Here is a 25,238-nt window from a genome sequence, read left to right on the forward strand (position 1 = left end):
AGGGCAGTGGTCAGAGGGACCAGCGGGATGTACAGATACACAGCCTTGGAGCCTGTGAAGATAGTGCCAAGGAGGGTGGCACTGGATGGGCTGAGTCTCCCGAAGGGATAGCAGAATCCAGGGCAGTGTGCAGCTCCCGTGCATATCGCTGGGCTGGAAGAGGACAGACAACCGTATAGTGACCCTTGGGACAAGAGCAGGTCAAAAGAATGCCCATCCTGACCCTTGGTGGTGTGACACTGGCAGGTGGCTGACCCTGTGCCTCAAGTATCCCCTTCTGCCTGCTTCCTAAGGTCCCTATGAGGACGCGAAGGATGCCTGAATTCAGCACCGCGCTGGGCCCCCCTGTTCCTGGGGAGCTCCAGTTTCTGGCCCAGGCAGAGCTCTGCAGGGGATCTGCGGTCCCGCCCCGAGGACCGCTGGATCCAGGCAGACCCTTCACCACCGCGCAGCCTTCCGCCAGGTGCGGACACGTGACGTGCACACACCTAACCTTCACAGGCACCTGGCTACGCACACGCCCGACGTACTCACACGGCCGAAGCGTACAGGCGCGTACGTACAGCGGCCACTCCCGCCAAGGAGGAAGGGGCGTTACTCAAATGGGCGAGAGCGCACACCCCGCTCGTGGAGCACCAGCACTAGGAGGTCCCGGTTCCGAGAGTTCCTGGCTCCTCCTTCCCGCGGCCCTCCCCTTCCTCCTCCCCCGACGCCCGCGTCTCCCTGGCAACACTCTTGGTGTGGTCCGTTTTCAGTTCCGTAAACAGGAAGTGGGTCTGCGAGCCACAGCTGCTTCCGGTGCGGCCAGGGGTGGGAGGGAATGTGAACAGCAGAGGGCCGGAGCCAATCGCGGAGGACGGCTGGGAAAGAGCCAATCCCGAGGGGGAGGCGGGCGCTTTAGGGGCGGAGACTGGGGCGGGTCCGGCGGCTCTCAGCCAATCGCGACTAAAGGGGCGGGGCAGCGCTGACGGCTGCGGGCGGTGGCCCTAAGGCGGCGGCTTCGGGGTAGGGTCCCGGCCCGGAGTGGCGATGCTGCAGCTGCGGGACTCGGTGGACTCCGCGGGCACGAGCCCCACGGCCCTGCTGGCGGCCGGCGAGGACGTGGGGTCGGGCAGCGCGGGCGGGGCCCGGGCAGGGGTGGGCACGCCACTGCGCCAGACGCTGTGGCCGCTCAGCGTCCAGGACCCCACGCGCCGCGCCCGCGTCAAGGAGTACTTCGTGTTCCGGGTGAGGGCCTGGCCGGGCCGGGCCGCGGGAGGGCAGGGGAGGATGGTTGGGCACGGGGAGGACAGTGGGAGGACAGGGGAGGAGGGTCGGACACGGGGAGGGCAGCGGGAGGGCTGGGGAGGAGGGTCGGGCACGGACGGGGAGGGCAGGGGAGGAACCTGGGACCGCGGGAGGGTCTGGGAGGCTGGGGAGGAGGACCAGGCCCTGGGAAGCAGGGGAGGCCCGGCAGGGCGGAGCAGAGGGACAGGAGGAGAGGAGAGCGCCCGCCCAGATTGACCTCTGCCCCGGCCGCGTCCAGCCCGGCACCATCGAGCAGGCCGTGGAAGAGATCCGCGCCGTTGTCCGGCCCGTGGAGGACGGCGAGATCCAGGGGGTGTGGCTGCTGACCGAGTAAGCGAGCCTCCGGTGTTGGGGGGGAGCTTCCCGTGACCCAGGCAGAGCTCTGCAGGGAAACACCCCCCTGAGAAGACCAGGACTGTGTTTGCTCAAGAGGGTGGGAACAGGTGACTTGTCTTCGCCTCTAGGGTGGACCACTGGAACAACGAAAAAGAGCGTCTGGTGTTGGTCACTGACCAGTCGTTGCTCATCTGTAAGTACGACTTCATCAGCCTTCAGTGCCAGCAGGTGGTCAGGGTGGCACTCAGTGCAGTGGACACCATCTCCCACGGAGAGTTCCAGTTTCCCCCCAAATCTCTCAACAAGTGAGTGCATTCAAAGAAGCCCTTATCTTGCTGTTGGGACCATTGTGACCTTAGAACTCAGCTCTTTTAAACCCCTAGGTGGTAGTCCTGTGTCTGCTGTTCTGTGTAAGCTAATGATCTCAGCCTGAAGGATGGATAAAAAGATCCTTAAAATAGAAGCAAGTGACTTTCTGGGAGTCCAGTGCTACTGAGAGGGATTTTGGCATGAAAGACAACTTTTAGGCTTGCAGTGGAAGTGGTTTAACTGGGTTTCAGATACATCTCAGCTGAGCCACTGTCAAAAGAGAACTGGATGTTCCTCAGGGCATTTTATCTCCATCCAAGGAAAGATTACACGTTCAAGCCCAGTGATTTTTTTAAGAGTGCCAATTTAATTTATAGATATTACTAAGGGTGGATATATTTGCAAATATCTGGGGGTAGCCAAGCACAGAGGCCCACACCTATTATTTCAGCCACTTTGGAGGCTGAGACAGGAGGATTGTGAGTTTGAGGACAGCTTAGGCAACTTAGTGAGACCCTATCTCAAAGTAAAAAGGGATGTAGGTCAGTGGTAGACCACCCCTGGGTTTAGTCCCCAATACCACCAAAAAAGAAAAAGAAGAGAGGAAAAAAAATACCTATTGCTCAACTTTCAAGAACTGATCATCTTGGGGCAGGGGTGCTGGCTCAGCGGTAGAGCACTCGCCTAGCATGTGTGAGACCCTGAGTTCAATCCTCAGCACCACATAGAAATAAATAAATAAAATAAAGATATTGTGCCAATTACAACTAAAAAATATTTTTAAAAAATAATTGATCATCTTTAATAGGAAAAAAACCTAAACTGTAAAATTCAGAGGTTTTATTTTGCACCCAGCTACAACTTAGAGTTTGATGTAGAGATTTGAATGGAGAATTCAGTGAGCCAACATGATTAAAAATTTTAACCAGAATTTAATAATACAGTAAAGAAACAGCAAAGTTATGAACACATTAATCACGGGCTAGGCTATCTATGATGTATTTCTATTAATTTTTAATGCATAAGTAAAGATAAAGTTTAGATAAACAAGACAATATATTTAACTTGTCATATTTAAAAGTCCTTAAGCCAAAAAGCTGGGCATGGTGGTGTACATCTATATCCCCAGCTACTTGGGAGTCTGAGGAGGGAGGATCATGAGTTCAAGGCCAGCCCGGGTAACAGTGATACTCAAAGCCACTTTTGGTTGGGAACTGTCTCGGGTCTTCCCAGGGATACAGAGCTACATTAACTGCTGCTTTTTGTCTCTGACGGGTGTGAGAGCCTCCTGTCTGTGGTGTTGAAGATGGCTGTTTGTTCTCATGTGTCAGGCGAGAAGGCTTTGGGATTCGCATCCAATGGGACAAGCAGAGTCGTCCTTCTTTCATAAACAGATGGAACCCCTGGTCCACAAACGTGCCCTACGCCACTTTCATAGAGCACCCAATGGCTGGTGTGGATGAAAAGACGGCTTCTCTGTGCCAGGTGAGCAGGTGGTCAGCAGCCACTGCAGCTGCACGTCCAGCAGTGGTGAGAGGTCTGTGTCACCCAGTCTTGTGGCCACATGCAGGGATGAGAGCTTGAAGAATGACTGCTGACCATGAGGAAATGAACTTGTAGCTTTTAAAATTTTTGGCTCAGCAGTGGAGTGCTCACCTAGCACGTGTGCGGCCCTGGGTTCGATCCACATAAAAAATAAATAAATAAAGGTATTGTGTCCAACTGCAACTAAAAAAAATATTTTAAATATTTTATTCTGGTTAAGCTATGCACTTTGGTGCCCACTTGTAATCCTAGTGATTCTGGAAGCTGAGGCAGGAAGATTGCAAGTTTAATGCCAGCCTGGGCTACTTAGCAGGACTCTGTCTCAAAGTAAAATGAAAAGGCCCAAGAATGGAGCTCAGTGGCAGAACGCCCTGGGTTCCTTTCCCATTACTGGGAAAAAAAATTATTTCATTTGTGTGTGAGGAGCCCGTATGACTGCTGGTCTGTAACATGGCCTCTTGCTGCTGCTGATTCTCTTGGAGAATAGCCTAGACACACGGTAGGGAGTAGCAGCTGACCCGCCATGTTGAAGACACTTAGTCTGGGTGCTCCCTGGGCCTCAGGCCAGGTTTGGAGCAGAGATGGGTTGGGGTGCCTTGCACCTGGGAGCCTGCCTAGGATGAAGTAGGCCTCTGTGGCAAAACACTTGCCACCCTCCGAGTCCTGTCGGGAGGAAAGGCTGATGTCTAAACCGACGAGCACAATGGCAAGTGTCATGCCAATCAGAGAGCCACGCTGAGGGCTGTGGAGGGACTCCCAAGAAGTGGCCGAGAGGTGTCTTGTCAAGTGAGGGCCCTGAGGGGCTCAACAAAGAAAAAGGCACACACCGCAGAGTCACGTTGTGCCACAGCAGCCTGCTCACACAGCAGTGGTGGGCACTGGGGCAGACAGCTGCAAACATGGCATCATCGCCCGCGGTCCAGGACGCGGTGCCGGGCAGCAGTACCCAGGACTGGCTTACGTGCCTGTTTTTCTCTGATCAGCATTTAGAGGGTGCTTCTCCCTACACGAGTGTGCTGTGGAGCAGTGTGCCACACCGGCCACGCCGGCACCCGGGTGACCTGCGTACTGGTTGTATAAGTACTGTGATATTCTCAAAATGAAATCACTTAAAGACGTTTTTAGAACATCTCATTGCCATTAAGTGACACGTGCCTGTGTGTGTGTTTTGAGGGAGTTAAATGTCTCAAAATGCAAAATTTTCCATTTAACAGATTACTCTTTTGTTGCTTGAAGCTCCTTGTTTTTTCTCTTTAAAGTTGGAAAGCTTCAAGGCTCTGTTAATCCAAGCTGTCAAAAAAGCCCAAAAAGAAAGTCCTCTGCCAGGACAAGCAAATGGTGTGCTGGTCTTGGAGCGGCCCCTGCTCATCGAGACCTACGTGGGATTGATGTCCTTCATCAACAACGAGGCCAAACTGGGTTATTCCATGACCAGAGGCAAGATTGGCTTCTAGACAGCTCAGCGTGGAGCCATCCCCAAGGAAAGCCTTGTTGAGGGGAACTCGGGAATGCGGGAGACCTCAAGCCAGCCCGCTGCTACTGGAGGGAGGACCGGGGTGGCCACCTTTGGGGATCTGATGTTATTAGCATGGTCCAGTGAATTCCTTAGTGAGCTACAGAGAGGGGCAGAGAGACGTAGCTGACCCCGTGCTGCTGCCGTTCGTGTCCCCTCAAGTGCCCATTAGCTTCTTGTGGTTTCTTGCCCAGCCCCTGCAGCATGCTTCGAGTCTGTGGGCGCATCTGCGTGCCTCGCTGTGTAGACCTCAGTACGGGGAGGAGCCTGGCATCTCCAGTGCCTGCACTTGCACATGTGTTTACACTCATGTTAAATTTTGTATTTTTGAAATTTTATCCATTTTTTTAAGCAAAATACAAAGCAGCCTACAGACTGGTCACAGCAGTCTGTGCCTTGTCAGAGCCTAGCGGACAGTTGTTTTTTGTAAATATGGTTGACCTACAGTTGTATGTTTTCTAAAATTAATCCAAGTTGTTAATACTTTTTCCCCAGGCCCAAAAAAGTTTACAGAGAATCATTTAACACAATTTGTTGAGGAATTGCACATAATTTTGACAACTATAGGTATCCTAAGCTTTTGTTATTTTGTTCATGTTTAAAAGGGAAATCGGTAGTTTGCTCTTTAAAGGATGCACTTTAAAGCAAGGACGTGTTAGATCCCCAGAGACTGCCACCCTGGCTCCTGCAGCCCGTAGGTTCCAGGTGCCATCAGACTCCCAGCCCACGCCTAGTGGGGCTGCAGCACTCGCGACTTGAGCGCTGGCTCCTCAGTCTCCTCCTCCTCACTTACAGCTCTGTCATGGCTTTACGCTTGCTGGCACGATGCGACCGGGACACGTGGCCTGTCCAGAGGAAGGCTGTCTCAAAGCACCCAGGTCTTCAGCCTGCTCTTGCAGTCTTGTAGTAAAGATGTTTAGAACCAAATGGATGTTGCTGTTTTTTGAGGTTATTGTCATTAAAATTAGTGCCCAGCCAGGGGAGCAGCTCCCCAGTGAGTGAGTCTCAAGCCTCAGCTTTGAAGGTCTGTCTGCAGGCTCTGCAGGAGCAGGAACAGGATCCTGCCTGGCACGTCCTCCATGAAGAGACACAGTGCGGGCAGCCGGGCAGCCCTCTCAGCGCCCCTGGTGCTCCAGCCGCTGCCTCCCAGCTATCATCCCCTTGAGAGGACCCAGGAGAGCCCTGCCCTCAGGTGCTTGTCCCCCTCACTCCAGAGTACACCCTACCACAGAGGGCAGGCACACCCCACAGGCACAGGCACACCCATGCCCCCCTGAAACCACCAGTGACTGAAAAGAACCCAGAGCAGCCACGGCAGTGGGGTGGGCTCTGCAGCACAGCGTCCTTCACGTCCTGAGACTGACTAACAACTCGGCCTAACCTGGAAAACCTGCCGTGATGGCCCTTCAAGGAAATAAGCATCAATGTTTTATAAATTAGCAAATATTTATTTTAAATAATGAAAATTACAGCTTTATACCACACATATTTACAAAACCCCCTTGCTACAGAAAATCAGAGTCAAGTCACTGAGCCAGCACAACACAGCCGGAGAGCTCCCAGGGGAACCTCTTCCTTCCCAGATCAGGGACATGGAGTCCCTGCTGAGGGTTCCACCAGGTCCTACGCATGGCTGTCCCGTTGTTCCACAGCTGTGTGGACCCCCTCTTCAGTGTCCAGGAAACAGAGACAGAAGTGATCCTTACTGAGGAGGGCCAAGGAGTCCCCACTTGAATGCCAGCACAGAGAAAGCACCGGAAAGTCACCTAGAGACAGAAAAGGGTAGCCAAAGGATTAGAGCAGGGAGATGAGGATCCCCGGGGAAGGCAGCCTGTACCCCACGGGCAAACAGAAGGGACCTGGGTGACCCAGATGGGAGAAGCCAGGTAGAGCTCAAGGCCACCATCCACCCGATGAAGCTTAGGGTGGTGGGTCCTGTCAGGTGCACACACTGGGCACAGGCCTTGAAGTTTCCTGAAAGATGTGGAGGAGCTCCCCCGTGCAGCAGAGGGCCTGGCAGCTGCCCTAGAGGCTGCAGCTCCACGCCCACCGGATGCACTCACCCTCCCCAGGCACCTGCACCGACACGCAGCCCGCTGGGGACCACAGGTAGACCTTGCTGCCTCCTGTGCAGATGGCCAGCCGAGGCTGCTGTGGGTCCCACAGGAAAGAGCGCACGGGGGCCAGCTGCTCCAGCACCACGAAGAGCCTGAGCTTCTGGATGTCCCAGACCCAAACGGTGTTGGGGACATTGTCTGGGAAGGAAGAAATGACAGGGCATCATGTCATCCGTGCTCTGCTGACCCTAGGTAGCCTGGCCCCTCTGCATGCAAGCCCTGGAGAGGTCAGTGTTCCTGAGCCTGCTTCAGAGGACCAGGGTTCCAGAGCAAAGCACAGGCTTCAAAGACCATCCACCAATGTTCTTCTTTGGCTTTGTTATAAGAGCTGCCATCATTAATTAAAAAAAAAAAAAAAGAAGAACCAGGCCTACAGGGCAGACTGCCTACCCTATGCCCTATTCTTCCTTTTTGTTTTTTGGGGGGATGGGATACCAGGGATTGAACTCGGGGGCACTCGACCACTGAGTCACATCCCGAGACAGGGTCTCACTGAGTTGCTTAGCGCCTCGCCGTTGCTGGCATTGAACTCATCTCCTCCTGTCTCAGCCTCCCCAGCGATTGCTGAGGCTGGCTTTGAACTCAATCCTGTTTCAGCCTTGCCAGCTGCTGGGATTAAAGGCGCGTGCCACTGCGCCTGGCTCCTGTTCTTTCTTAAGGAGGAAGGAGTGTGCAGAGGCCAAGGTACTGCTGCTGACACACTGGCCTGCTGCCTCCGCAAAGAAGAGCTGGACTCCTGAGGGGCCTCTGCAACAGGACACTGCATCTCGGCTCCAGGCAATCGGAGCCCACGCACGGCCCCCTCACTTGCTTTTTCTTTCCCATGGTTTCTACCCCTGGAGCGTGGGGCACAGCAGATCGACACCAGCGCATACTGACCATTCCTTGTGGCCAGGAAGTAGCTGTCAGCACTGAAAGCCAGCATCCCCACGCCCATCCTAGGGTTCGCTCTGTCGGTGGCCGGCTTCAGGGTCTGCAGGGAAACTGGCACAGAGGCGATCTCATCTGGAACGTCACAAGGGAGAGATGCTGAGCTCGCCTGAGTCGGCTACAGCACGGAGGCCTGGGGAACTCCCTCAGGGACAGTAGCACCACTGCCTGCCAGGCCTGGATGTCCCAGACCCATACAGTGTTGGGGACATTGTCTGGTAAGGAAGAAATGACAGGGCATCGCGTCATCCGGCTTGTTCCGGATCTACCCAGCCTCGCTGCCCTCACTGCCCTCACACCTCAGCAGTTGTTTTCCCACCCGGTCAGCGGTCAGCGTCCTGGTTCAGTCAAGCTCAACCTCGTTGTTTCTGTGGCTTTCAGATGCAGAGAGCTTTATAAAACCAGCAGCAGGAGGCTGCAGGACAAGTGGCGGTGAGCTGCTTCCTGGGGCCGGGCTGCCCTCCTACCCTCCACGCCTGCAAAGGGCCAGGTGCTCTCCCCACATGTCCCTAAGGTCCCTGTGTCCTCTGGAGCACAGGCTCCTTGCCCCCAGTGCATGGCCAGGACCAGCAAGGCCGAGGGGTCACCACACCCTGCTGTGTCCAGCTAGTCCCGCTCACTGCACCGCTGCAGGCTCTCTGATCCCCCTGGGGCACCTCACTCTGGATGTCAAGTCCTGCCCTCAGTGAGCCAGCGGTCAAACTAGACTCCAGCACTTACTCCATCGCTGGCTGGAGGCAGCACAGGGAAGGGAAATGGACTTTTAAAAAAATAAAGAGCACCTGAAATGTATTTGGACAAAAAGGAATCTTTTTCATTTTAAAAGAAAAATGAAAACAAGCAAAGTGTCCCATGCAGAGGACAGCAGCCCTCTGCTACTCACATTTGCTCTCCGAGGCTGAGAGGGGGGCCGCCAGTGGTAGGGGTGGCGGGAAGGACAGGCGGCCCAGCCCCAGCGGTGGGCCCTTCTCCGCTTCCTTATACACAACCTGAAAGACAACCCGGCCACCAGGTGGGAGGGACAGGGCTGAGACCCGGAGCTGCTATGGGGATACCCGAGGTGCTGGGCAAGCAGCTGTGGCGTAACAGTGCCACCTGTGGAGGGGAGGCTCCCCAGGGCCACCGGAGCCTGCTGGCAAGTGCCCCTTGAGAAGCGAGGAGCCAGTGTGCAGCTGTGTTCAGACAGCACCCGGTCACTCCTGCAGCCAACCGTGCAGGAGTGAGCGGGGCGTCCACTTCCCTGGTGACGGCCAAGGAGAGTGGGCACCACCAGATGCCAGCAAGCAGCATGCGGAGGAACCTCCCCGAGGAGGAGGTGGGTGTGGCAGGCTCGGGCCTACAGTCTGGATCTTAAAGTCCCCCAAAGGCCCATTTGCTGATGGTCCCCAGCCTGTGGCCACAAGGGGACCTGGGACCCAGGCCTTCCCCTCTTGCTCTGCTTCTTGGCCACCAGGAGGTAAGCAGCTCTGCTTTGCCTCGCCATAGGCTCAAAGCAAGAGGGCTAGGTGACATGGACTAAACCCTGAGGCCGTGACTTCCCACCTGCAAGCTATTTCTGCAGGCATTCTGTCACAGCAGGGAGAGCTGACCAACACTCGGGGGCCTGGTGCAGGGTCCACCTGGTTGAGTTTTAAGGCATACATGTGAGAGGCCCTGGAGAGATGCAGCGGCCACGGGACATCTTTGGGCCCTTATGGTCAGCCTTCCCTTGGCCTTCCCTCCCAGAGCCTCCCTCACCGCTCCCTCCAAGAGGCACCTTTGCCTGAGATCACACAACCCTGGCACCTGCAGCTCCTCTCTGCTCCTCCTCCCAGTATTCACCTTGATGTCACCTCCAGGAAGGTCCCTGGCTGGCTGGCCTGGCCCTGTGCCTGCCGGCCACGCCACTTGTATTCTCCTCCTCAGGGCCAGGAAGCCCTACCAGGGAGGCCAGCATTTTTAGCTCATCTTCTACCATCACCCACACAGACCAGAGGCCAGGAGGCAGTGGGCACTTGTTGCTGCTGCTGCACAAATGGACATCAAAAGTCCTCTCCATCAGAGGACTTTGTGCTTCCTGCTCCCTGGGCCTGGAAGGTGACCTCCTCAGGCCCTGTGGAGGTGCCCAGCTCTCCCAGCCCACTATGCAGGGGCAGGGGCAGACTCAGGTCCTCTTGGAAAGAGGCCTGAAGTGCAAGTGCAGTAGCTGGAAGAGCCTGTGGGCAGCAGAGGTCGAAATCTAAGCCTGCACTGACAGAACCAGCAGAGCACAGAAAGATGCAGGTGTGGGGACAATAACATCAGCAGGGTCAGAATGCAATTGCAGCTCCTCCCCCTTCCCAAACACTGCTCAGACCCCAGCTCAGGACCCGGACTTACTATCTTGGGGTTGTTGATGGCTGCAGGATGCCCGAACTCAGTGATCATTTTCCAAGTCACATGATTAAGGAGGCGCACCTGGAGAAAGAAGCACAGCTGAGGTGAGCCGTAGGGCTAAGCAGGGCCGCTCACTGGGTTCCCACCCCACCTGTCTCCACCTTTCCGTCGTAGCTCCCCACTGCCAGGAACTGACTGCTGGGGCTCCAAGCCACCGACTTGATGCCCAGGGACCACTCGTAGGCACAGTAGGCGGACAGCAGGCGGCCATCCAGGGAGTATAGCAGGATCTTATACTGCAGAGGAGACATGCAGGCGTCACTTTCCCGGGAACACACAGCAGTGGCGCTGCAGACTCCTGCAGCCCATGGGGAGCAGCACAGGAGGAAGTGTCCTCCACCCGCCTGTGAAGTGGGATTACATTATACCATTTCCCAGTGGCACAGGGAAAGGGGAGACTGTGGCATACACCTGACAACAGTCAACTGCAACGAGGCCAAGCCCACTGTCTCACTGTCTGCAGAGAGCACCGGGTGAGGAGCAGGTGGGCGCTCTTAGAAGAGGACTGTCACTGGGCACACTCCGTACCTCCAAGCAGGTATCCCACACTGCCAGCACACAACCGTTCGGGGCCCACTCGATCCCTGCCAGGTCCTGAGTATCTGTATCAAAATGCTTCCAAGGGGGAGAGGAAAACATGAAAATCTGCCAATCTTTTCCTAAATAAGTGTTTCTTTTATTCATGTATTTTCTCGAGATGGGAGCCCCATCATGTTGCCCAGGCGGGTCTCGAATGCCTGAGCAAATGCAGAGCTCCTAAGTGAGGTAGCGCATGCCTCCGGCCAGCTGCCTTCTCTGTACACTTACTGTTTCTAACACTCATGCATTTGATTTTCTTACACACAAATGAACGAAAATATCTACATTCTGTCCCTGTGGTTAAAATCCCTCCACACAGCGCAAGTGCCAGCAGCAGTGCTGGGAGGCCCACTCCGGGCGCCTTGCTCCCCCAGGGCGAGGAAGCGCCGTACCCTCAGGAGCTGCCAGTCGCTGCACACGAAGATGCTCACGTAGTCCTTGCAGTCCCGCCTCTCTGCCAAGGCCATGTAGCGGCCATCCCTGGTGAAAGTGACCCCTGCCAGGAAGGGCAGAGCACCCAATTAGGAAGTAGCCAAGCAAGAGAAAGGACAGCAGTGGTTTCCCAGGGAGGACGACAAAGCAAGTGGAGGGCAAAGGGGGTGCCCACCAGCGAGAGCACCACGGGCAGAAGTCGGGCCTGAGAGCTGCTGGGCGGCCCACAGAAGCCCAGGCTCCTCTTCAGCGGGTCAAGGGTCAGTTCTTAGTACATTTCTTTTTTTTACTTTTGAACTTCATAGTTTAGAAGAAGTAAATTTAACATGACTACTTAGAAGGCTGGGGATGTGGCTCAAGCGGTGGCGCGCTTGCCTGGCATGCGTGTGGCCCGGGTTCGATCCTCAGCACCACATACAAACAAAGATGTTGTGTCCGCCGAGAACTAAAAAATAAATATTAAAATTCTCTCTCTCTCTCTTTAAAAAAAAAAAAAGAAAAGATGACTACTTAGAAAAAAACTTTGGTTGAAAATGTAAAATTGTATTTTCCAGTTCTATATCGCCTCATAAAACCCAGGCCAAGTTTTCAGGCTTTGTGAATAAAAAGGTATCACTTTCAGGGCCGGGGCTGGGCTGAGTGGTGGAGCGCTTGCCTGGCATGTGTGAGGATCTGGGCTCCACCCTTAGCTCCACGTAAATATAAATAAAATAGAGGCATTTTGTCCATCTACAATTAAAAAATTTAAAAAAAGAGAAAAAGAAAACAAACCACCTCCAATAACTTATGACTTCCACTCGGGCAGTGCGCACCTCCTGAGCAGAGCTGCTAACATTCAAACTCTACACATCAAAAATAATCACACAATTGCACTTTCATTCCAACGCAATTCCCAGATTGCTGATAGGATGGCAACCGAAAAACAGTAACACCATCAAACCGTCCAGTCAGGTAACACTACTTCCCTCTGTCTCGACAGATGCAGCAGTCACTAGTCCTGCCCGGCATGCTAGGTGTGTCTGCCCCAGCAGTCCACCTCCTCCCGGAGGCCTTAATGGGGAGAGGGCCCCCATGCCTTAGCCTGCCCCTGGGTGTGACCAGCTCAGAGAAGTCCCCAGAAGAGCCAGTGACTCGACATTCATGTGGATGCCGAGCTGTGTCCTTGCCAGGCACCAGCTGGAGGGTCTGACCACCCGCTCTCTGGAAGGCCAGGGTCTCCTGTGAACTCCACTTTTATCTGAAGTCTGCCTGGCTTCCTCTTGTCACCCAAATGGTGGCGAAAGGGCCTTGACTTTTATAGAGAAAGATGGGAACATGCCTGGGAGACACTTCAAGCATACAAGGGCTGAGTGGGGACAGGAAGAGGCCCACTAGGAGCTGGTGTGCTGCTGAGTTTCTAAGTTGGAAATATTCCATGGAAGAAAGTCCCCAAATCCCCAAACAGATGCAAAGAAGTAAGTTGGAGCGGCTGTGGCAGACTCACCCTGCTGACAGGCTTTGGGATACTTGATGTAAGACACGGACTTTGTACACAGGGACCAGACAGTTATCCGCAGCTATTGGGGAATGGGAGAGAGAAAGGAATTGGCACGTACTTAGCATCTTCAGAAAGACTGTCCCGAATCATAAACCAGATCACCAGTCCCAGGAAAAGATTTACTGACACAAGGCTACTGATCCTTCCAGGGACTCTTCTCTACAACTGTGTCCAAATGCAATGTTTACTGTCCTCCTACTGATGTTCTTAGAATTGTGTTCTGGAATGATATTGTCTGAGTGAGCCAGTCGAGTGGGTGTGTTTCTAAACACTAGGTCTCCTGGCTTGCATATTACGACAGGCACAGAGATGTCTGGATGGAGAAAAGTCTTGACCCAGAGGAGCCTCTTTCAGCCTCCAGAGCACTGTGTGGACTCAGGTGGTTCTGGCTAAGTCCCCGGGACAGTGCAGCCTATTGGGGGGTTACCAAGAGGAGAACACTAAGGGCCCTGGTTACCAAGAGGAGGATGTTCAAGGCCGCGCCTTCTGCAGAAGAGCTCTGGGGCCACCACTGTCACTGCTCCCCACCTCTCCTCTCCCTCCCCTGGCAGCTGGGAGGCCACTGCTGTCGCTGCTCTCCACTTCTCCTCTGCCCTGACGTGCTAGCCGGGAGGTGACCACTGTTGCTGTTTCCACCACCCCTCTCCCTCCCCTGGAGGTGACCAGGCTGGTACAAAAGGCCAAGAGAAGACAAGGTCCCAACAAGTGACTGAGGACACCTGCACCAAGGGGACACCCCTGGATGGGAAGCTGACCTTCTGGGATGGAACATCAAACTCCACGTGTGGCCTGCCACACCTGATTACATGCTGACCCTCTACACCCCACCCCTGGGAGCAGACAAGAAGAACTTGTTTCTGTAAAGGTTCTCCACGCCTTGTGGCAGCGCGACAGGCCACTGATCCTCAGGTCCCACAGCTGCTCTGCTGCATAAGGAGGGCTGTGGCAGCATGAAGTGCAGCAAGTGCTGGGCACAAGGAGCCGGGTGGCACTCCACAGCCCTCCTAGGAAGGATGTGGCCGCAAGGGCACTCAGTCGGGTAAATGCCACTTGAGGATGCAGTGTGCCCTTTTCTGTGCCAGCGCGACTCCAGAAAATGCTGCCTGCTTTCAGTTCATCAGCTTAAAAACTCAACTAACTTGATTTCTCCACATCATCCCTCCTAAAAAAATAAGAAAGAAAACCAGACCGAGGCCGCTGTGTCTGGGAGCCCACGGGCACGTGGACGCCTGCACACCGTGTGGAGGAGTGACAGCAGGCACTGCCCCCTTGTGAACTTGAGCACTGAGGACAGGGCTGGTCCTCCAGAGCCTCTGCCACGCTGAGGCCTGGGGAGGGTGGTGTGGAGTTGAGCAGGAGTCCCATGAGGAGAGCAGGGAACCGTCTTCACCAGAGGCAGACTACCCAGTGGCAGGCCAGGTGCCGCAGGCCCGGAGTGCAGGAGTGGAGACCACTCCACAGAGCAGACTGGACAACTCAACGAGAAACTTCTACACCCGGGAGCACAGGCAGGTGTCAGAGACAGCATCTGCCGCCTGCACCTTACGGAGGCCCCAGCAGGAAACGCACTTAGCCTGGCTTCTGCCTTCACCCCACCAGGAACAAAGAAGTTTAGAAACCTCCAGGAGGAGGGCTGGGGATATAGCTTAGCAGCACTCACGAGGCCCTGGGTTCTATCCCCAGTAAACACACACACACACACACACACACACACACACACACACACAAAATCCAGTAAGAAAAAAAGTTAGGGGGCCGGCACAGTGGTGCTGGCCTGTAACCCTGGCAACTTGGGAGGCTGAAGCTCAAGGATCATAGTTCAAGGCCAGCCTCAGCAACTTAGAAAGACTGTTTCAAAATAAAAAGTGTTTGGGATGTGGCGCAGGGGTAGAGAGACACCGGGTTCCTCAAAAAAGAAAAGGAAAGAATACACCTCTGTCAACTCTACCCGCTCCACTGACAACTGAAGAAGCTTGCTGGCCCTGGGCACAGGCCTCTCTATGGCCACTTCCATCAGAAGACGGCCCACAATGGCACAGGGGCCATGCAGAAAGGTTCAGAAGCACTCGGCAGCAGGAGGGTGGCCACAGGACACCATGGTGCAAGGGGGAGCCAGAGCTCTGGGCAGCAGGCGGCTCCAGCAGGCAAAGCCGCAGAGATGGAGGCTGCAGGTGATGGGCAGGACAGGGACAGCGATGAGGGGCCCCATACTATGGTGCCGAAGTCCTCAGTCCTGCTCACCCAGGACGACCTGCAAAACAACCTCCAAACTGCAAGCATCAAGTGGGTGGGTTTCACTGCCTGTGAAATACGTTGTCTTCTCACAGGGCCTCGCTCCTGCTAGGCAAGGCTCTGCAGCTTACTCATACCTCTAGCCCTCGTTTTTCTCCTAGTCCACTACAGGCTACTTACTACATCCACACTAACATGTAAGGGCACGAGGGGTTGGGAGTGGGGCTCAGAGGTAAAGCACTGGCCTGGCACATATGAGGCCGTGTGTTCCATCCCCAGCACAATAAAAATAAAAGTAAATAAATACATAATGTGAAACCTCAACCAGTTAACATGGGACACAGGCACTTAAGTGGACCAACAATGGAAGAGACTGAAAATCAGAAATGATCCTGAGGGCATAAAGGAATTCAGTACTCAGACCACGGTGAAGATGGATGAAGTAATTATTTAGAGTAAATAACTCAGGGAAGAGACAACAATGGGTCCATACCTCATACCACACACAGGTATACACTCTACTTGTCTAAATTAACGTGTGTAAAACAAGATATGAAAGCACTCGACCTCACCGATAATTAAGGACATGAAATTAAACCAGAGTGAAGGCCTGCACAGTTCCACTGGATCGCAAAGCTCCGTCCGGAGAGATGAACACATCGGTGCTGACCAGGCAGGACCCTCCCATGGTTTCTGGATATGTTACAGGGGGTATGAACCACAGCATGACAGCCCTGTGCCTCTGACAACCCAAAATGCCCAGAAACAGAATGGCTAATAGACTGTGGCATGGTTTTTCTTACAAAGAATGAACAAACCAGCTACACCTGTCTGCGTGGGTGAATCTAAAAACAACGCTGGGGGCTGGGGATATAGCTCAGTTGGTAGAGTGCTTTCCTCACATGCACAAGGCCCTGGGTTCAATCCCCAGCACCAAAAAAAAAAAAAAAAAAACCAACGCTGGGCGATCTGTGAAGCAAGCACAGGGCCATTTAAATGAGCTGTAGCCACTGCAAACCAAACATCTGTGCAACATATATGATGCCCCCCAGAAGAGCAAGGAAATGAATAATGCCAAGTGCCGGCCGAGTGGCCTGGAGAGGAGAGCAGGACTCCAGGGCTTGACAGCAATCTGCTGCCCTCCGCGGCCTGCGGAACCACACAGCCTTCTTACTGTCACGCAGGGGCAGAGCCCCCCTCACCCTCGGCAACACCCTCCCACAGGGTTGTGCATCTGGAAGGGTCCAGTGGCACAGGTCTGAGAGTGTTCCATCCTCCCTGTCAACTAGACTGAGGCACAGGTGGCCACAGGGTCAATTCCTGGCCAGGGACATCTGCATCCCTGTGTTGTTCTTCACTGTGGCAATGGAAGTCTGCTTGAGTACCGGGGTCAGTTTTAGTACTGTCCCAGGGTGCCCCGTGCCATGAGGTTCCTGGTGTTCCTCCACCCCTCATCTTGACATTTACTCTAATGTCACCTACAAAGTGGCCACAACCTTGGTCTTAGGTTGAACAGTGTCATCCAAATGCACTCTAGGCAATTAACTGATTCTGTATAAATTATGTTTCAGAATTAATATATGTGTCATGTGGGATACACAATAAAGCCATTTCTTTAAGGTTTATAAACTCTGTAGATGATAACTTTTCCTTTTGAAAATTTTAAGTTAAAAACCTAGTGTCACAAAAAAAGGGAAAAAAAAGTGTTTTCTTCAAAATTGGCCTAAAAGGATATCCAGTGCTTCTGGGATAGGACTTTTGATAGACATGCTGCTCCAGAGCCCAACAGTGACAGTCCCAGGCCCCTTGGGAGCAGAGTGTGGGCTCCCACTGGCTGACAAGGCTCACAAGGCCTGACACTCACATGGAATTCTGTTGTGTTCAGAATGTGGCGCCCGTCTGGGCTCCAGCACGAGGCCACCAGCCCTGCAGAGCCCTCGTCGATCTTGCAGTGCCACTCTGGCTGCTCCAGAGACCAGACCTGGATTTGCAAAGAGAGAGATGCACCATCAGGGACCAACTGGCACACCCAGCATGCCTTCTCCCAGGGACCGTCCACTGCGCTGGATCAAGATAGGACAGCTCTGGAGTCTGCCCTCAGGAAGCGCTGGCGCTAGGCCCATGGCAACATAAGCTCGCTTCTGGGCGATGTTCTCTCGCTATCCTGTAAAACGATGTATCCAGGTTGCCCTCCCAGGCCCTCACTGAGCTGCTGTGGGTATGGGACAAAGCACTGCCTTATCTAGCACTGCCTGAAACACATAGCACCCCAGCATTAGACTGCAGTGGCAAATACCTCCATTTCTGGAAATATATTTGCTTAGAGACCAAGAATATTCTAGGATTTACTCATTTTTAAAGTATTAAGGGGGCTGGGATTATGGCTCAGCAGTAGAGCGCTCGCCTAGCATGCGCGGGGGCCCTGGGCTCGATCCTCAGCACCACAAAAAAATTAATGAATGGAATAAAGGTATTGTGTCCAATTACAACTAACTAAATAAATAAATAAAAATTGAAAAATAAAAAATTTTTAAAAAGTATTAAACTATTAGAGGAACATTATAATTTTAAAAGAAAACTGACTTTGAGCTGCACTGCCACTGTTTTACAAACTGGAAGACATAACACTGGTGACACGACACTCCCAGGGGGTTTCCTAACTCTGACCCCAACACAAGAACACACACCTGCACAAGCCCCCGTCTGTACATGGCACAGAGGATGAAGAGGGAGTCTGCCGACCACTCTATGTGCTGGATCTGGTCCAGGCAGGTATACAGCTGACGGATCTGCAAGGTGCTCACGTCCCGGACGACTAACCGGTACTGGACACAGGAGGCCTAAAAGACATAAGTGAGCAAGCACTGGACTCTTCTGCTCTACAGGAGGGGCATGGGGCATCGGCGTGGCCCTGCATTCCATGCCATCTCCTTCTCCTGCCTCATGAGCTTTATGTTACACAGCTTCATGTCTACACAGCTTTGCTACACAGCCTCATGTCTACACGGCTTCATGCCGCACGGCAATCACAGAGCTCATTCCCAAAACAAGAGGAGGTAATAAAGAGACTGAATATACAAAGTAGGTTTTATTTTATTTTATTTTTTTAATATTTTTTAGTTATGGTTGGACACAATATCTTTATTTTATTTATTTATCTTTATGTGGTGCTGAGGATTGAACCCAGGGCCTCACATGTGCTAGACGAGCGCTCTACCACTGAGCCACAATCCCAGCCCACAAAGGTTTTAAATTGTTAGGCTCCACTATGACTTTATCACTAGATGCTACATGTCAAATTATCACTGCACCTGATAAATCTGCAATTAAAATAAATTTAAAGAAATAAACTATGCTCTAGTATAAAGTGTGAGACTATTAAGACTCTACTTAAAGCACTTCTACTCCTTTCTGAAGTTAATACTAAAAACTAAGCCCAAGTGGGACAGAATACTGGGAAAAGCTCTTCTGTGACTTAATAACCAGAGCCTTCCCCACTGTCACTTCTAGACAGTTTCCTCAAATTTATAAAGAGTTAAAACCCCAGGGCTCAGGGCTGTTGGTGAGAAGCAGCAAAGCCCTTTACATGGCACCACTAGCCAACCCAGAACAAACCAAAAGTGAACACATGTGACTTGTTCCTGTCACTGAACATCAAAAAGTCTGTTTTAAGTGTATTTTCTTAAATGTTTCTTAAATATTTCTTCATGTCCATATTTATGCAAATAATTTCTGAGTAACCACCTGGTGACTATACATTATATTATAGACTAAAAATCAAGACTGGATTTTTAAATGTTAATTGCTTCATTTCTGTACTTATCAAGGTCAAACTAGACTTATTAGCTTTATTAACTTCCACAAAGAAAGCCTCGTTGGTGGGGAAAAAAAGAAAAAGGGAAGGCGGTGACTGCAGACTTGAAGAGACTGCATCACAGAACTTATTTTCTCACACTGTAGCTTCCACAGCTCTGATTAGTTACAATGAATTCCTTAAGAAATGGAAACTTTGGCACTCACAAGCACCATCTGATATCTAAGCATGATACTAAAACTGGGCTTCCAAGAACAGGATTCCAGTAACAAATTATTACCAAGTGTTCCACAATATTCTGATGAGGGCACACAAACCAAAAAGCAAATATAATCATTCTCCTTATAAATCAATGAAACTTTCATAAATGGATTAAAAAAAAACACCTAATTTGTGGAGGGGGCACTTTGAAAAACATACCAAGGTTTCTGGATGCCACTTTAAGCTAATGAAATTTTGTACTTTGTAGCTGAATACTATTTTATGTGATTTAGAATAATACCTCCATAAAGAAAGTAAACATGCATTTTGGGAGTTATATTCTCAAAGGTCTAGACAAAGACAACAGAAATGTTAATAAAGATGCAAGATAACAGGAATGTTAACAAAGGTGCAAGCTGAAAAAGAATCAGAAAGCATCAATTGGTTAATACAGGACAGTAAACAAAAAAATGAAGCACACTTTCTTTAAGGCCTGATGTTTTTTCTTTAATCATTTCCCAATATCAATTATTCTCCCCACTTCTTAGGATATACACTGGTCATATTGCTTTATTTCAAAATTTGAAGTTGTAGCTCTGCAATTTAAGCACTGTCACTCATGTAATGAGCTGTTCAAGTCTAGCCTTGAGGACATTACTTGAATGTGGTGAGGACAGGGAGGAGAGTTGACAACAAAGTAGCCATATTATTTACCAGTTAACAGGCAACTTTTGTGACAAAGTAACAATCAGCTAACATCTTCTGGACTCTCAAGTGAGTGAAAGAGACACAGCTTTATCCCTAATCCGCCTTTGACAGCCAAAAACAGCTATATGGAGTCACCTGCCCAGATCCCTTTCTAGTCTGGAGAACCAGCCCAGGACCCCTTCTGCCTGGAGTTGCACATCTGCACACCGAGTTACAGCCCGGGGTCCAGCACACCTGTTCAGCCCCCCCCCCCCCGGCTGGAACTGCACATTTGCCCAGGTTCACCTCCAGACTGAAGCACTTGCCCAGATGGCCCTTCTGCCCAGGGCTGCGCACCGTCATGAACCCCTCGCGCACCGGCTCAGGACCCTTCCTGCCTGGGACTGTGCATCGTCGAGTACCCCTCCTATGCGAAGCACCTGCCCAGGTCTCCCTCCCCGGGCTGCGCACCTGCCCAGGACCCCTCCTATCTGGAGCACCCGCCCAGGTCTCCTTCCCGCCCCGGGCTGCGCACCTGCCCAGGGGTCCCTCCCGCCCGGGGCTGCGCGCCGGTGCAGGACCCCTCCGACCCGGGGCACCCACCCCGGAGCTCCTGCCTGATCCCGCCCCGCTCAGCCCGCGGTGCCGGAGTCCAGAGCCGCGTCCGCCCGGGCTCCCGCCGCGGGCGCAGGCCGCGCGCCGCCGCTCACCAGGTACTTGCCGTCCGGGGAGAACCTGCAGAGCAGGCTGGAGAGCTTGAACGCCTCGGAGAAGTTCATGGCCGCCGTCCGCCGCGGGCCCGACCCGCGCCCGACAGCCCGCGGGGAGCCCGCCGCCCGCAACCGCCCGGCCGCGGCCGGAAGTAAGGCGGGGAAGGCGGCCGGAAGTGGGGCGGTGGAAGGAGGCTGCAGCCTATCGGCGCTGCGGGCGGCCGCGCGGCATTGTGGGGCCGGGAGTCCGCGCCCCGCCCCGCGCTTAAAGGCGCCGACCGCCGCTCATCCCTTCGGGGTCCCAGATATCCACGTCGGGTCTGCGAGACCGCGGATCACAGACAGCTGGGGCGGCAGACAAGATGCAGGACGCACGGCTAAATTCAAATTTCAGATAAACAACGAATCATTTGTAATATAAGCACGTTCCCAAATATCGCGGGACAGAGTACTGGCTTATCTAAATTCGAATTTAATTCAATATGTAACTGGGCTCTCTCTCTCTCTGTAAACATGTATTTATATATTAGTACATATATTCAATATGTAACAGTGTCTGCCACAATTATTTTATTTATAACGTATAAATAAGTATCTGTCTTTGTTTTCTTTTACTAAGTCGAGCAACTACCTGCAGCGTGACTTTCTTATGCTCAGGGGCTTTTCAGATCAAAGACCGAACGAATTCGAGGCTGACCCCGCCGAACCAATGTGTGGATCGCGCGCACTTCATTCCAAGCGCACTTGGGCTTAGATGCCCGGGAACTGGGACGCTTCAGGGCCCGCACCCAGAGTCCACAGTCTGTCTTGGCACGGAGATGGCCCTGCGCGGGCACTCGCTTATACCGACGCTCGCTCCGAGTGCCATGTCTTCTCGTCCTCTCGCAACCCCAGAGCCTCTTTCCGGGACAAAACCTTCCCAACTCCCTCGCTCTCTCAAGTCGTTAGTGGTCCCCGCCGGTCCCAACAGAGGCTGCGCCTCCGCAGCCTTCTGGGTCGCACAAATCCCTGCATCCTCTGTGTTCTGAGAGAGGAGCCACGGCCTGCGTCCAGCTCGCACCTCTTAGCGCCCCCCAACCCCGCCCCCGTCTGTGTATCCAACTTCTCCTGAAGGAACGCCTAGGGTGCCTAAACGCGTCCTGCCCTCGTCCTGACCTTTTCGGTCCCCAGCCAGACCCAACTCCCTGAGTAGAATTGGTTTTTGAACTCCCAAACCAAGCCTTGCAAACAGTGAGCAATAACTATATATGGAAGTCAGCAGGGCCAGGGCAAGTGGGGTCCCCGTGCCAGGAGAAACCGGTTTGCACCAGCCCAGCTCACTGGCAATGCCAGGGGCCACACTGCGGGGACCTCCCGAGGGATGGAGGTCACCATGGGAAAGGGGCATCAGTGCAGAGCTAGGTAACGGGTCCCATGAGTATCGGAGGCAGTGCAAGTCAGACTCGCCCTCTGTCAGGTCCTGCAGCCTAGTCCCTAAGAAGCCGAATCAGGGCCTTTGAGGCTCTCATTTGCCCAGGAAAAGCCGGCTGCGACCACAGCAGGTGTCTCAGACCAGAGCGGAGTCGCCCACTAACCCAAAGCTGTGTGCGAACCCAGAGCAATTTCAAGCTCAAGAGCACCAGCGTTGCCGAGTAAACCCACTATACGATTTCGCAGTCATAGAATCGGTGCCCAGGATCTGGAGGCGGCGACCGTCCAGGGACCAAGCAGGGTGCAGTGGAGTCATTCCTGTGGTCGGTGGGACACAGCTCCCTCTGGGAGAGAATGGTCATATCCAAAGTATCTCTGTGGGATCCTGTTTGCCTGCGGAGTCGAGCCGCAGCCGCTGTGGCTAGGAGACGCGAACCGAGGGTGGCGTCCCCTTTTTCCCCCGGCCTGGGGCCGCAGCCCTCAACCCTGTCCCCAGTCTGCCACAACCAGTGCAGACCGGGGTGGGGCATCCCTACCCAGCGTGGTGCACTTTTCTCTCCCCTTGGAGACCACACGCACGGCAGCGGGAGCAGCGTGGGGAGATGGAGTGTCGGGGCGTTGGGGAGAGGAGACCGTCGGAGGTAATCCAGCACGCAGAAGAGTGGAGTCTGCCCCATGACCCTGTCCCCACCGCGGCTCGCGCGCGCCCTGGCTGGCGCCCTCAGACCTGCCGAAGGTCGCAGTCCAGTCTCCTTAGCCCTAGGGCCCCCGGCGCCGACCTGTGTGCAGCCCTGCTCCAGCGACCCCGCGGGGCTCAGCAGGGGCCACGCGCGCCAAACAGCGGCGGGAAAGAGGCGGGGCGGAGTGCGCTCCGGGACCCCGACTCGGACCCGGCCAGCTGGGGAGGCGGAGCACGGGTAGAAGATCAAGGCCCCAGCCGGGCCCCGCCGCCCGGCCCTCCTCGCGCCACGGCTGAGTGCCCGCGCTGTCTTCCCGCCGCCGGGCTGCGAAAGGCGCTAAGGCTGACGGCCGCCCCCCTCCCCGCGGCGCCTCCCCTCCCCGCGCCCATATAACTCGCCTCCGGGCCGGCCGCCCGCCCTGCCTCCTGGCCCGCGGCCGCCGGTCCGCACCCGCCTAGAGGCCGGCGATCGGCTCGCGCCCGCCCTGCGCCAACCCAGGGTGCGCGGCGAAGCCGGGGCCAGCTCCAGGCCTGCTCGGACGCGGATGTCTCGGGCTCCTGCCGCACCAGGTAGGCAGCGCTGGAACCCGCTCCAGGGGTCCGCAGTGCGGTTCCGCCCCGCTCCGCTTTCTAGGAGGGATCGCTGGGCGGCAGGCGCCCGGGCTCGCGTCTCTGAAGCTAGAAATCAGGGATGAGAGGGAGCCTGGGCAGGAGCTGGAACTGTGACACGAGGGTCCCTCGGAGTTCTTTCGGCCTGGGACTCGGCTTGAGGGGCGGGAGGCAGCTGGAGTCAGTCTTCAGGGAGATGCGGGGTTTTGCCAGCTGCGCCGGCAGACTTGGGCGCCGAGGGCTGGCCCGCGGGTTTGGGGAGGGCCTTGCTGTTCTTGCCCCTCTCCGGCACACCCAGCTGGCGAGGTGCGGCTCGGAAGGCGATCCCGGGAAGACGCTAAGTCTCGGGTCGGTTGCGGGTGGAAACAGGAGACACCGGGAGCCGACAAGCTCCTCCCCGCCGGCGCCCACTCCCTGGGCACCCGCGAAGTGCGTACCAATCCAGAGGCGCTAGCGCCCCCCGACTCCCCGCAAGGCCGAGGGCGACCCAGGTCCTTCACTGGACCTGGGGGATCCACCCGCGCGAGCCTGGACGGCTCGGCTGGCCCAATGGAATGGGTGGCTAGATGGGTTGGCGTTTCTGAGTTTGGGAAGAGGGGTCCTGACCTTTCTTCTGAGTCTGTTCCAGGTAGAGAACCCAGGCAGGGAAACAAGGCCCGGGGCTGACTTCCTGGCCTCTTCCAGCAGCCACGGTCCTTCTGGGCAGGGGCAGCTATTATTACTTTGCTGCTCAGCTGGCGTTTTCCTCCTGCCCTTCAGGAATGAGCACACACGTATGCACAAGTCGTGGTAAATAGAGGGGTGACAGGTAGACGTCTTCAACCGGCCAGGGCCAGGGAAGCAGTGCTGGGGACTTTGAGGGGGCCACCTTTCTCCCTGCTCCTGCTGTTTATTTACCAAGTGAATGCCTTGGACCTGGGTCTCATTAACACAGTATTTGGGTTTGTTGTTGTTTGTTACCATCATCGCTGTTTATTTGTTTTGTCTTGATAGTTAGCTTTGGGGTGGGGGCAAGTAAGGAGAAACAAAATGAATGATCCCTTTCTGCACTGAGATCTGAGCACCTCCATCCTTTGATCTATTCAATAAAAGAGGGTGGGGGAGCACTGGAGAACAAAAGAGAAGTGTTTGAAATTATACAGTATGCAAATTTATGAATTATATATATAATTTTAAAATAAGGTAAAAAGTCAGGCACCAAAAGCTGCCAAAGCGCTGTTCCAGTTAGTCTGGCTGCCTGAGCTGCACTCCAGGGGGCCTGGGCAGGGCTGGCCCATCAGTGCAGGCACTTGTGGAATGGGCATGTGGTGCTGAGCCTGTCGAGGGGGTCATCCGTGAAGGCTATGGGGGGACAGGTAGCTGTCTCCTAATTCTGATGAGCAGCCCTGTTCAAAAGTCTGTCTGGTGTAGAAGTCAGAACGTGGGGTTCACATCCTCTTCTTGCCCTTGGACCTCAGACAAGTGACTTAACTTCTTGAAGGCTCAATTTACCCCTTTGCAAAGTAAGGTCATTACAGTCTCCGCCTTAGTGGATTGGGAGAACTGAACCAGATGCCACACCAGAAATGCTTGGAAGTGGCCTCAGCTGTGACGTTTCTTGGTCCAAGGTGCTGCTTCAGGACTGGGAGGGCCAGGAACATTAAAGGAAGAGCCAGTTCACCGGGAGGGAGCCCAGGCCTTTCCCCAGGGGGTGGCAGGGAGACTGGAATCTGCCTGGGCCTGGGCGGAGGCTGGTGGCATCTGTCAGGGGTATGTCCTATGGCAGGGGTGCCTCAGTCTGGTGTTTATTTATAGAGCACGCCCCACCCAGGCCCAGGAATGGATCTCTAAGGTTGAACACATGGAAATGAGCACAGCGAAAATAGAGATGCACAGGGGAGACCCGGGACCAAGAGA

General features: G+C 54.1%; 3 protein-coding genes across 7 annotated transcripts in view; 2 read left to right on the top strand and 1 right to left on the bottom strand.

Annotated features, from left to right (window-relative positions):
- The first annotated feature begins 960 nt into the window (after positions 1-960).
- Positions 961-5,917, top strand: Tprg1l (tumor protein p63 regulated 1 like). Of its 2 annotated transcripts, none has more exons than XM_026412866.2 (5): positions 961-1,227; positions 1,526-1,617; positions 1,752-1,928; positions 3,264-3,417; positions 4,737-5,917. In XM_026412866.2, exons 1-5 carry the CDS (start codon positions 1,030-1,032, stop codon positions 4,929-4,931), a joined length of 816 nt encoding a protein of 271 aa, XP_026268651.1. In that variant the 5' UTR covers positions 961-1,029; the 3' UTR covers positions 4,932-5,917. The 2 variants fall into 2 exon arrangements, with proteins under 2 accessions (XP_026268651.1, XP_026268653.1); XM_026412868.2 differs by having other exon boundaries at positions 3,327-3,417.
- On the bottom strand, positions 5,489-20,779 carry Wrap73 (WD repeat containing, antisense to TP73). 4 transcript variants are annotated; one of them, XM_026412865.2, is made up of 12 exons: positions 20,645-20,779; positions 17,920-18,072; positions 17,097-17,213; positions 12,947-13,019; positions 11,424-11,527; positions 10,981-11,067; positions 10,554-10,688; positions 10,396-10,473; positions 8,921-9,026; positions 7,987-8,112; positions 7,054-7,245; positions 5,489-6,756 (listed from the first exon to the last, which is right to left on the bottom strand). In XM_026412865.2, the coding sequence occupies exons 1-12, from the start codon at positions 20,711-20,713 to the stop codon at positions 6,614-6,616; spliced, it is 1,383 nt and encodes a 460-aa protein (XP_026268650.1). In that variant the 5' UTR covers positions 20,714-20,779; the 3' UTR covers positions 5,489-6,613. The 4 variants fall into 4 exon arrangements, with proteins under 4 accessions (XP_026268650.1, XP_026268649.1, XP_077659817.1 ...); XM_026412864.2 differs by having other exon boundaries at positions 10,396-10,491; XM_077803691.1 differs by lacking the exon at positions 5,489-6,756 and having other exon boundaries at positions 7,153-8,112.
- Positions 20,780-23,275: 2,496 nt separating this feature from the next.
- Tp73 (tumor protein p73) overlaps positions 23,276-25,238 on the top strand; it is a 67,300-nt gene continuing 65,337 nt past the window's right edge. The window contains exon 1 of the mRNA XM_077791057.1: positions 23,276-23,303. The gene's annotated coding sequence lies outside the window, so the exon portion shown is untranslated. The remainder of the gene's footprint in view (positions 23,304-25,238) is intronic.

This window comes from Urocitellus parryii, chromosome 11 (genome assembly GCF_045843805.1).
Source record: "Urocitellus parryii isolate mUroPar1 chromosome 11, mUroPar1.hap1, whole genome shotgun sequence".
Lineage (NCBI taxonomy): Eukaryota > Metazoa > Chordata > Mammalia > Rodentia > Sciuridae > Urocitellus > Urocitellus parryii.

Bases quoted from the DNA above. Each gene is read 5' to 3' on its own strand.
- Tprg1l (XM_026412866.2), top strand. From the start codon at position 1,030: ATGCTGCAGCTGCGGGACTCGGTGGACTCCGCGGGCACGAGCCCCACG. The intron at 1,929-3,263 runs GTGAGTGCATTC...CTCATGTGTCAG, and splicing joins CCCCCCAAATCTCTCAACAA to GCGAGAAGGCTTTGGGATTC. The intron at 3,418-4,736 runs GTGAGCAGGTGG...TTCTCTTTAAAG, and splicing joins AGACGGCTTCTCTGTGCCAG to TTGGAAAGCTTCAAGGCTCT.
- Wrap73 (XM_077803690.1), bottom strand. From the start codon at position 20,713: ATGAACTTCTCCGAGGCGTTCAAGCTCTCCAGCCTGCTCTGCAGGTTC. The intron at 11,068-11,423 runs GTACGGCGCTTC...CCCCCTTGGAAG, and splicing joins GCGACTGGCAGCTCCTGAGG to CATTTTGATACAGATACTCA. The intron at 9,027-10,395 runs GTAAGTCCGGGT...GTTGTCTTTCAG, and splicing joins CCATCAACAACCCCAAGATA to GTTGTGTATAAGGAAGCGGA.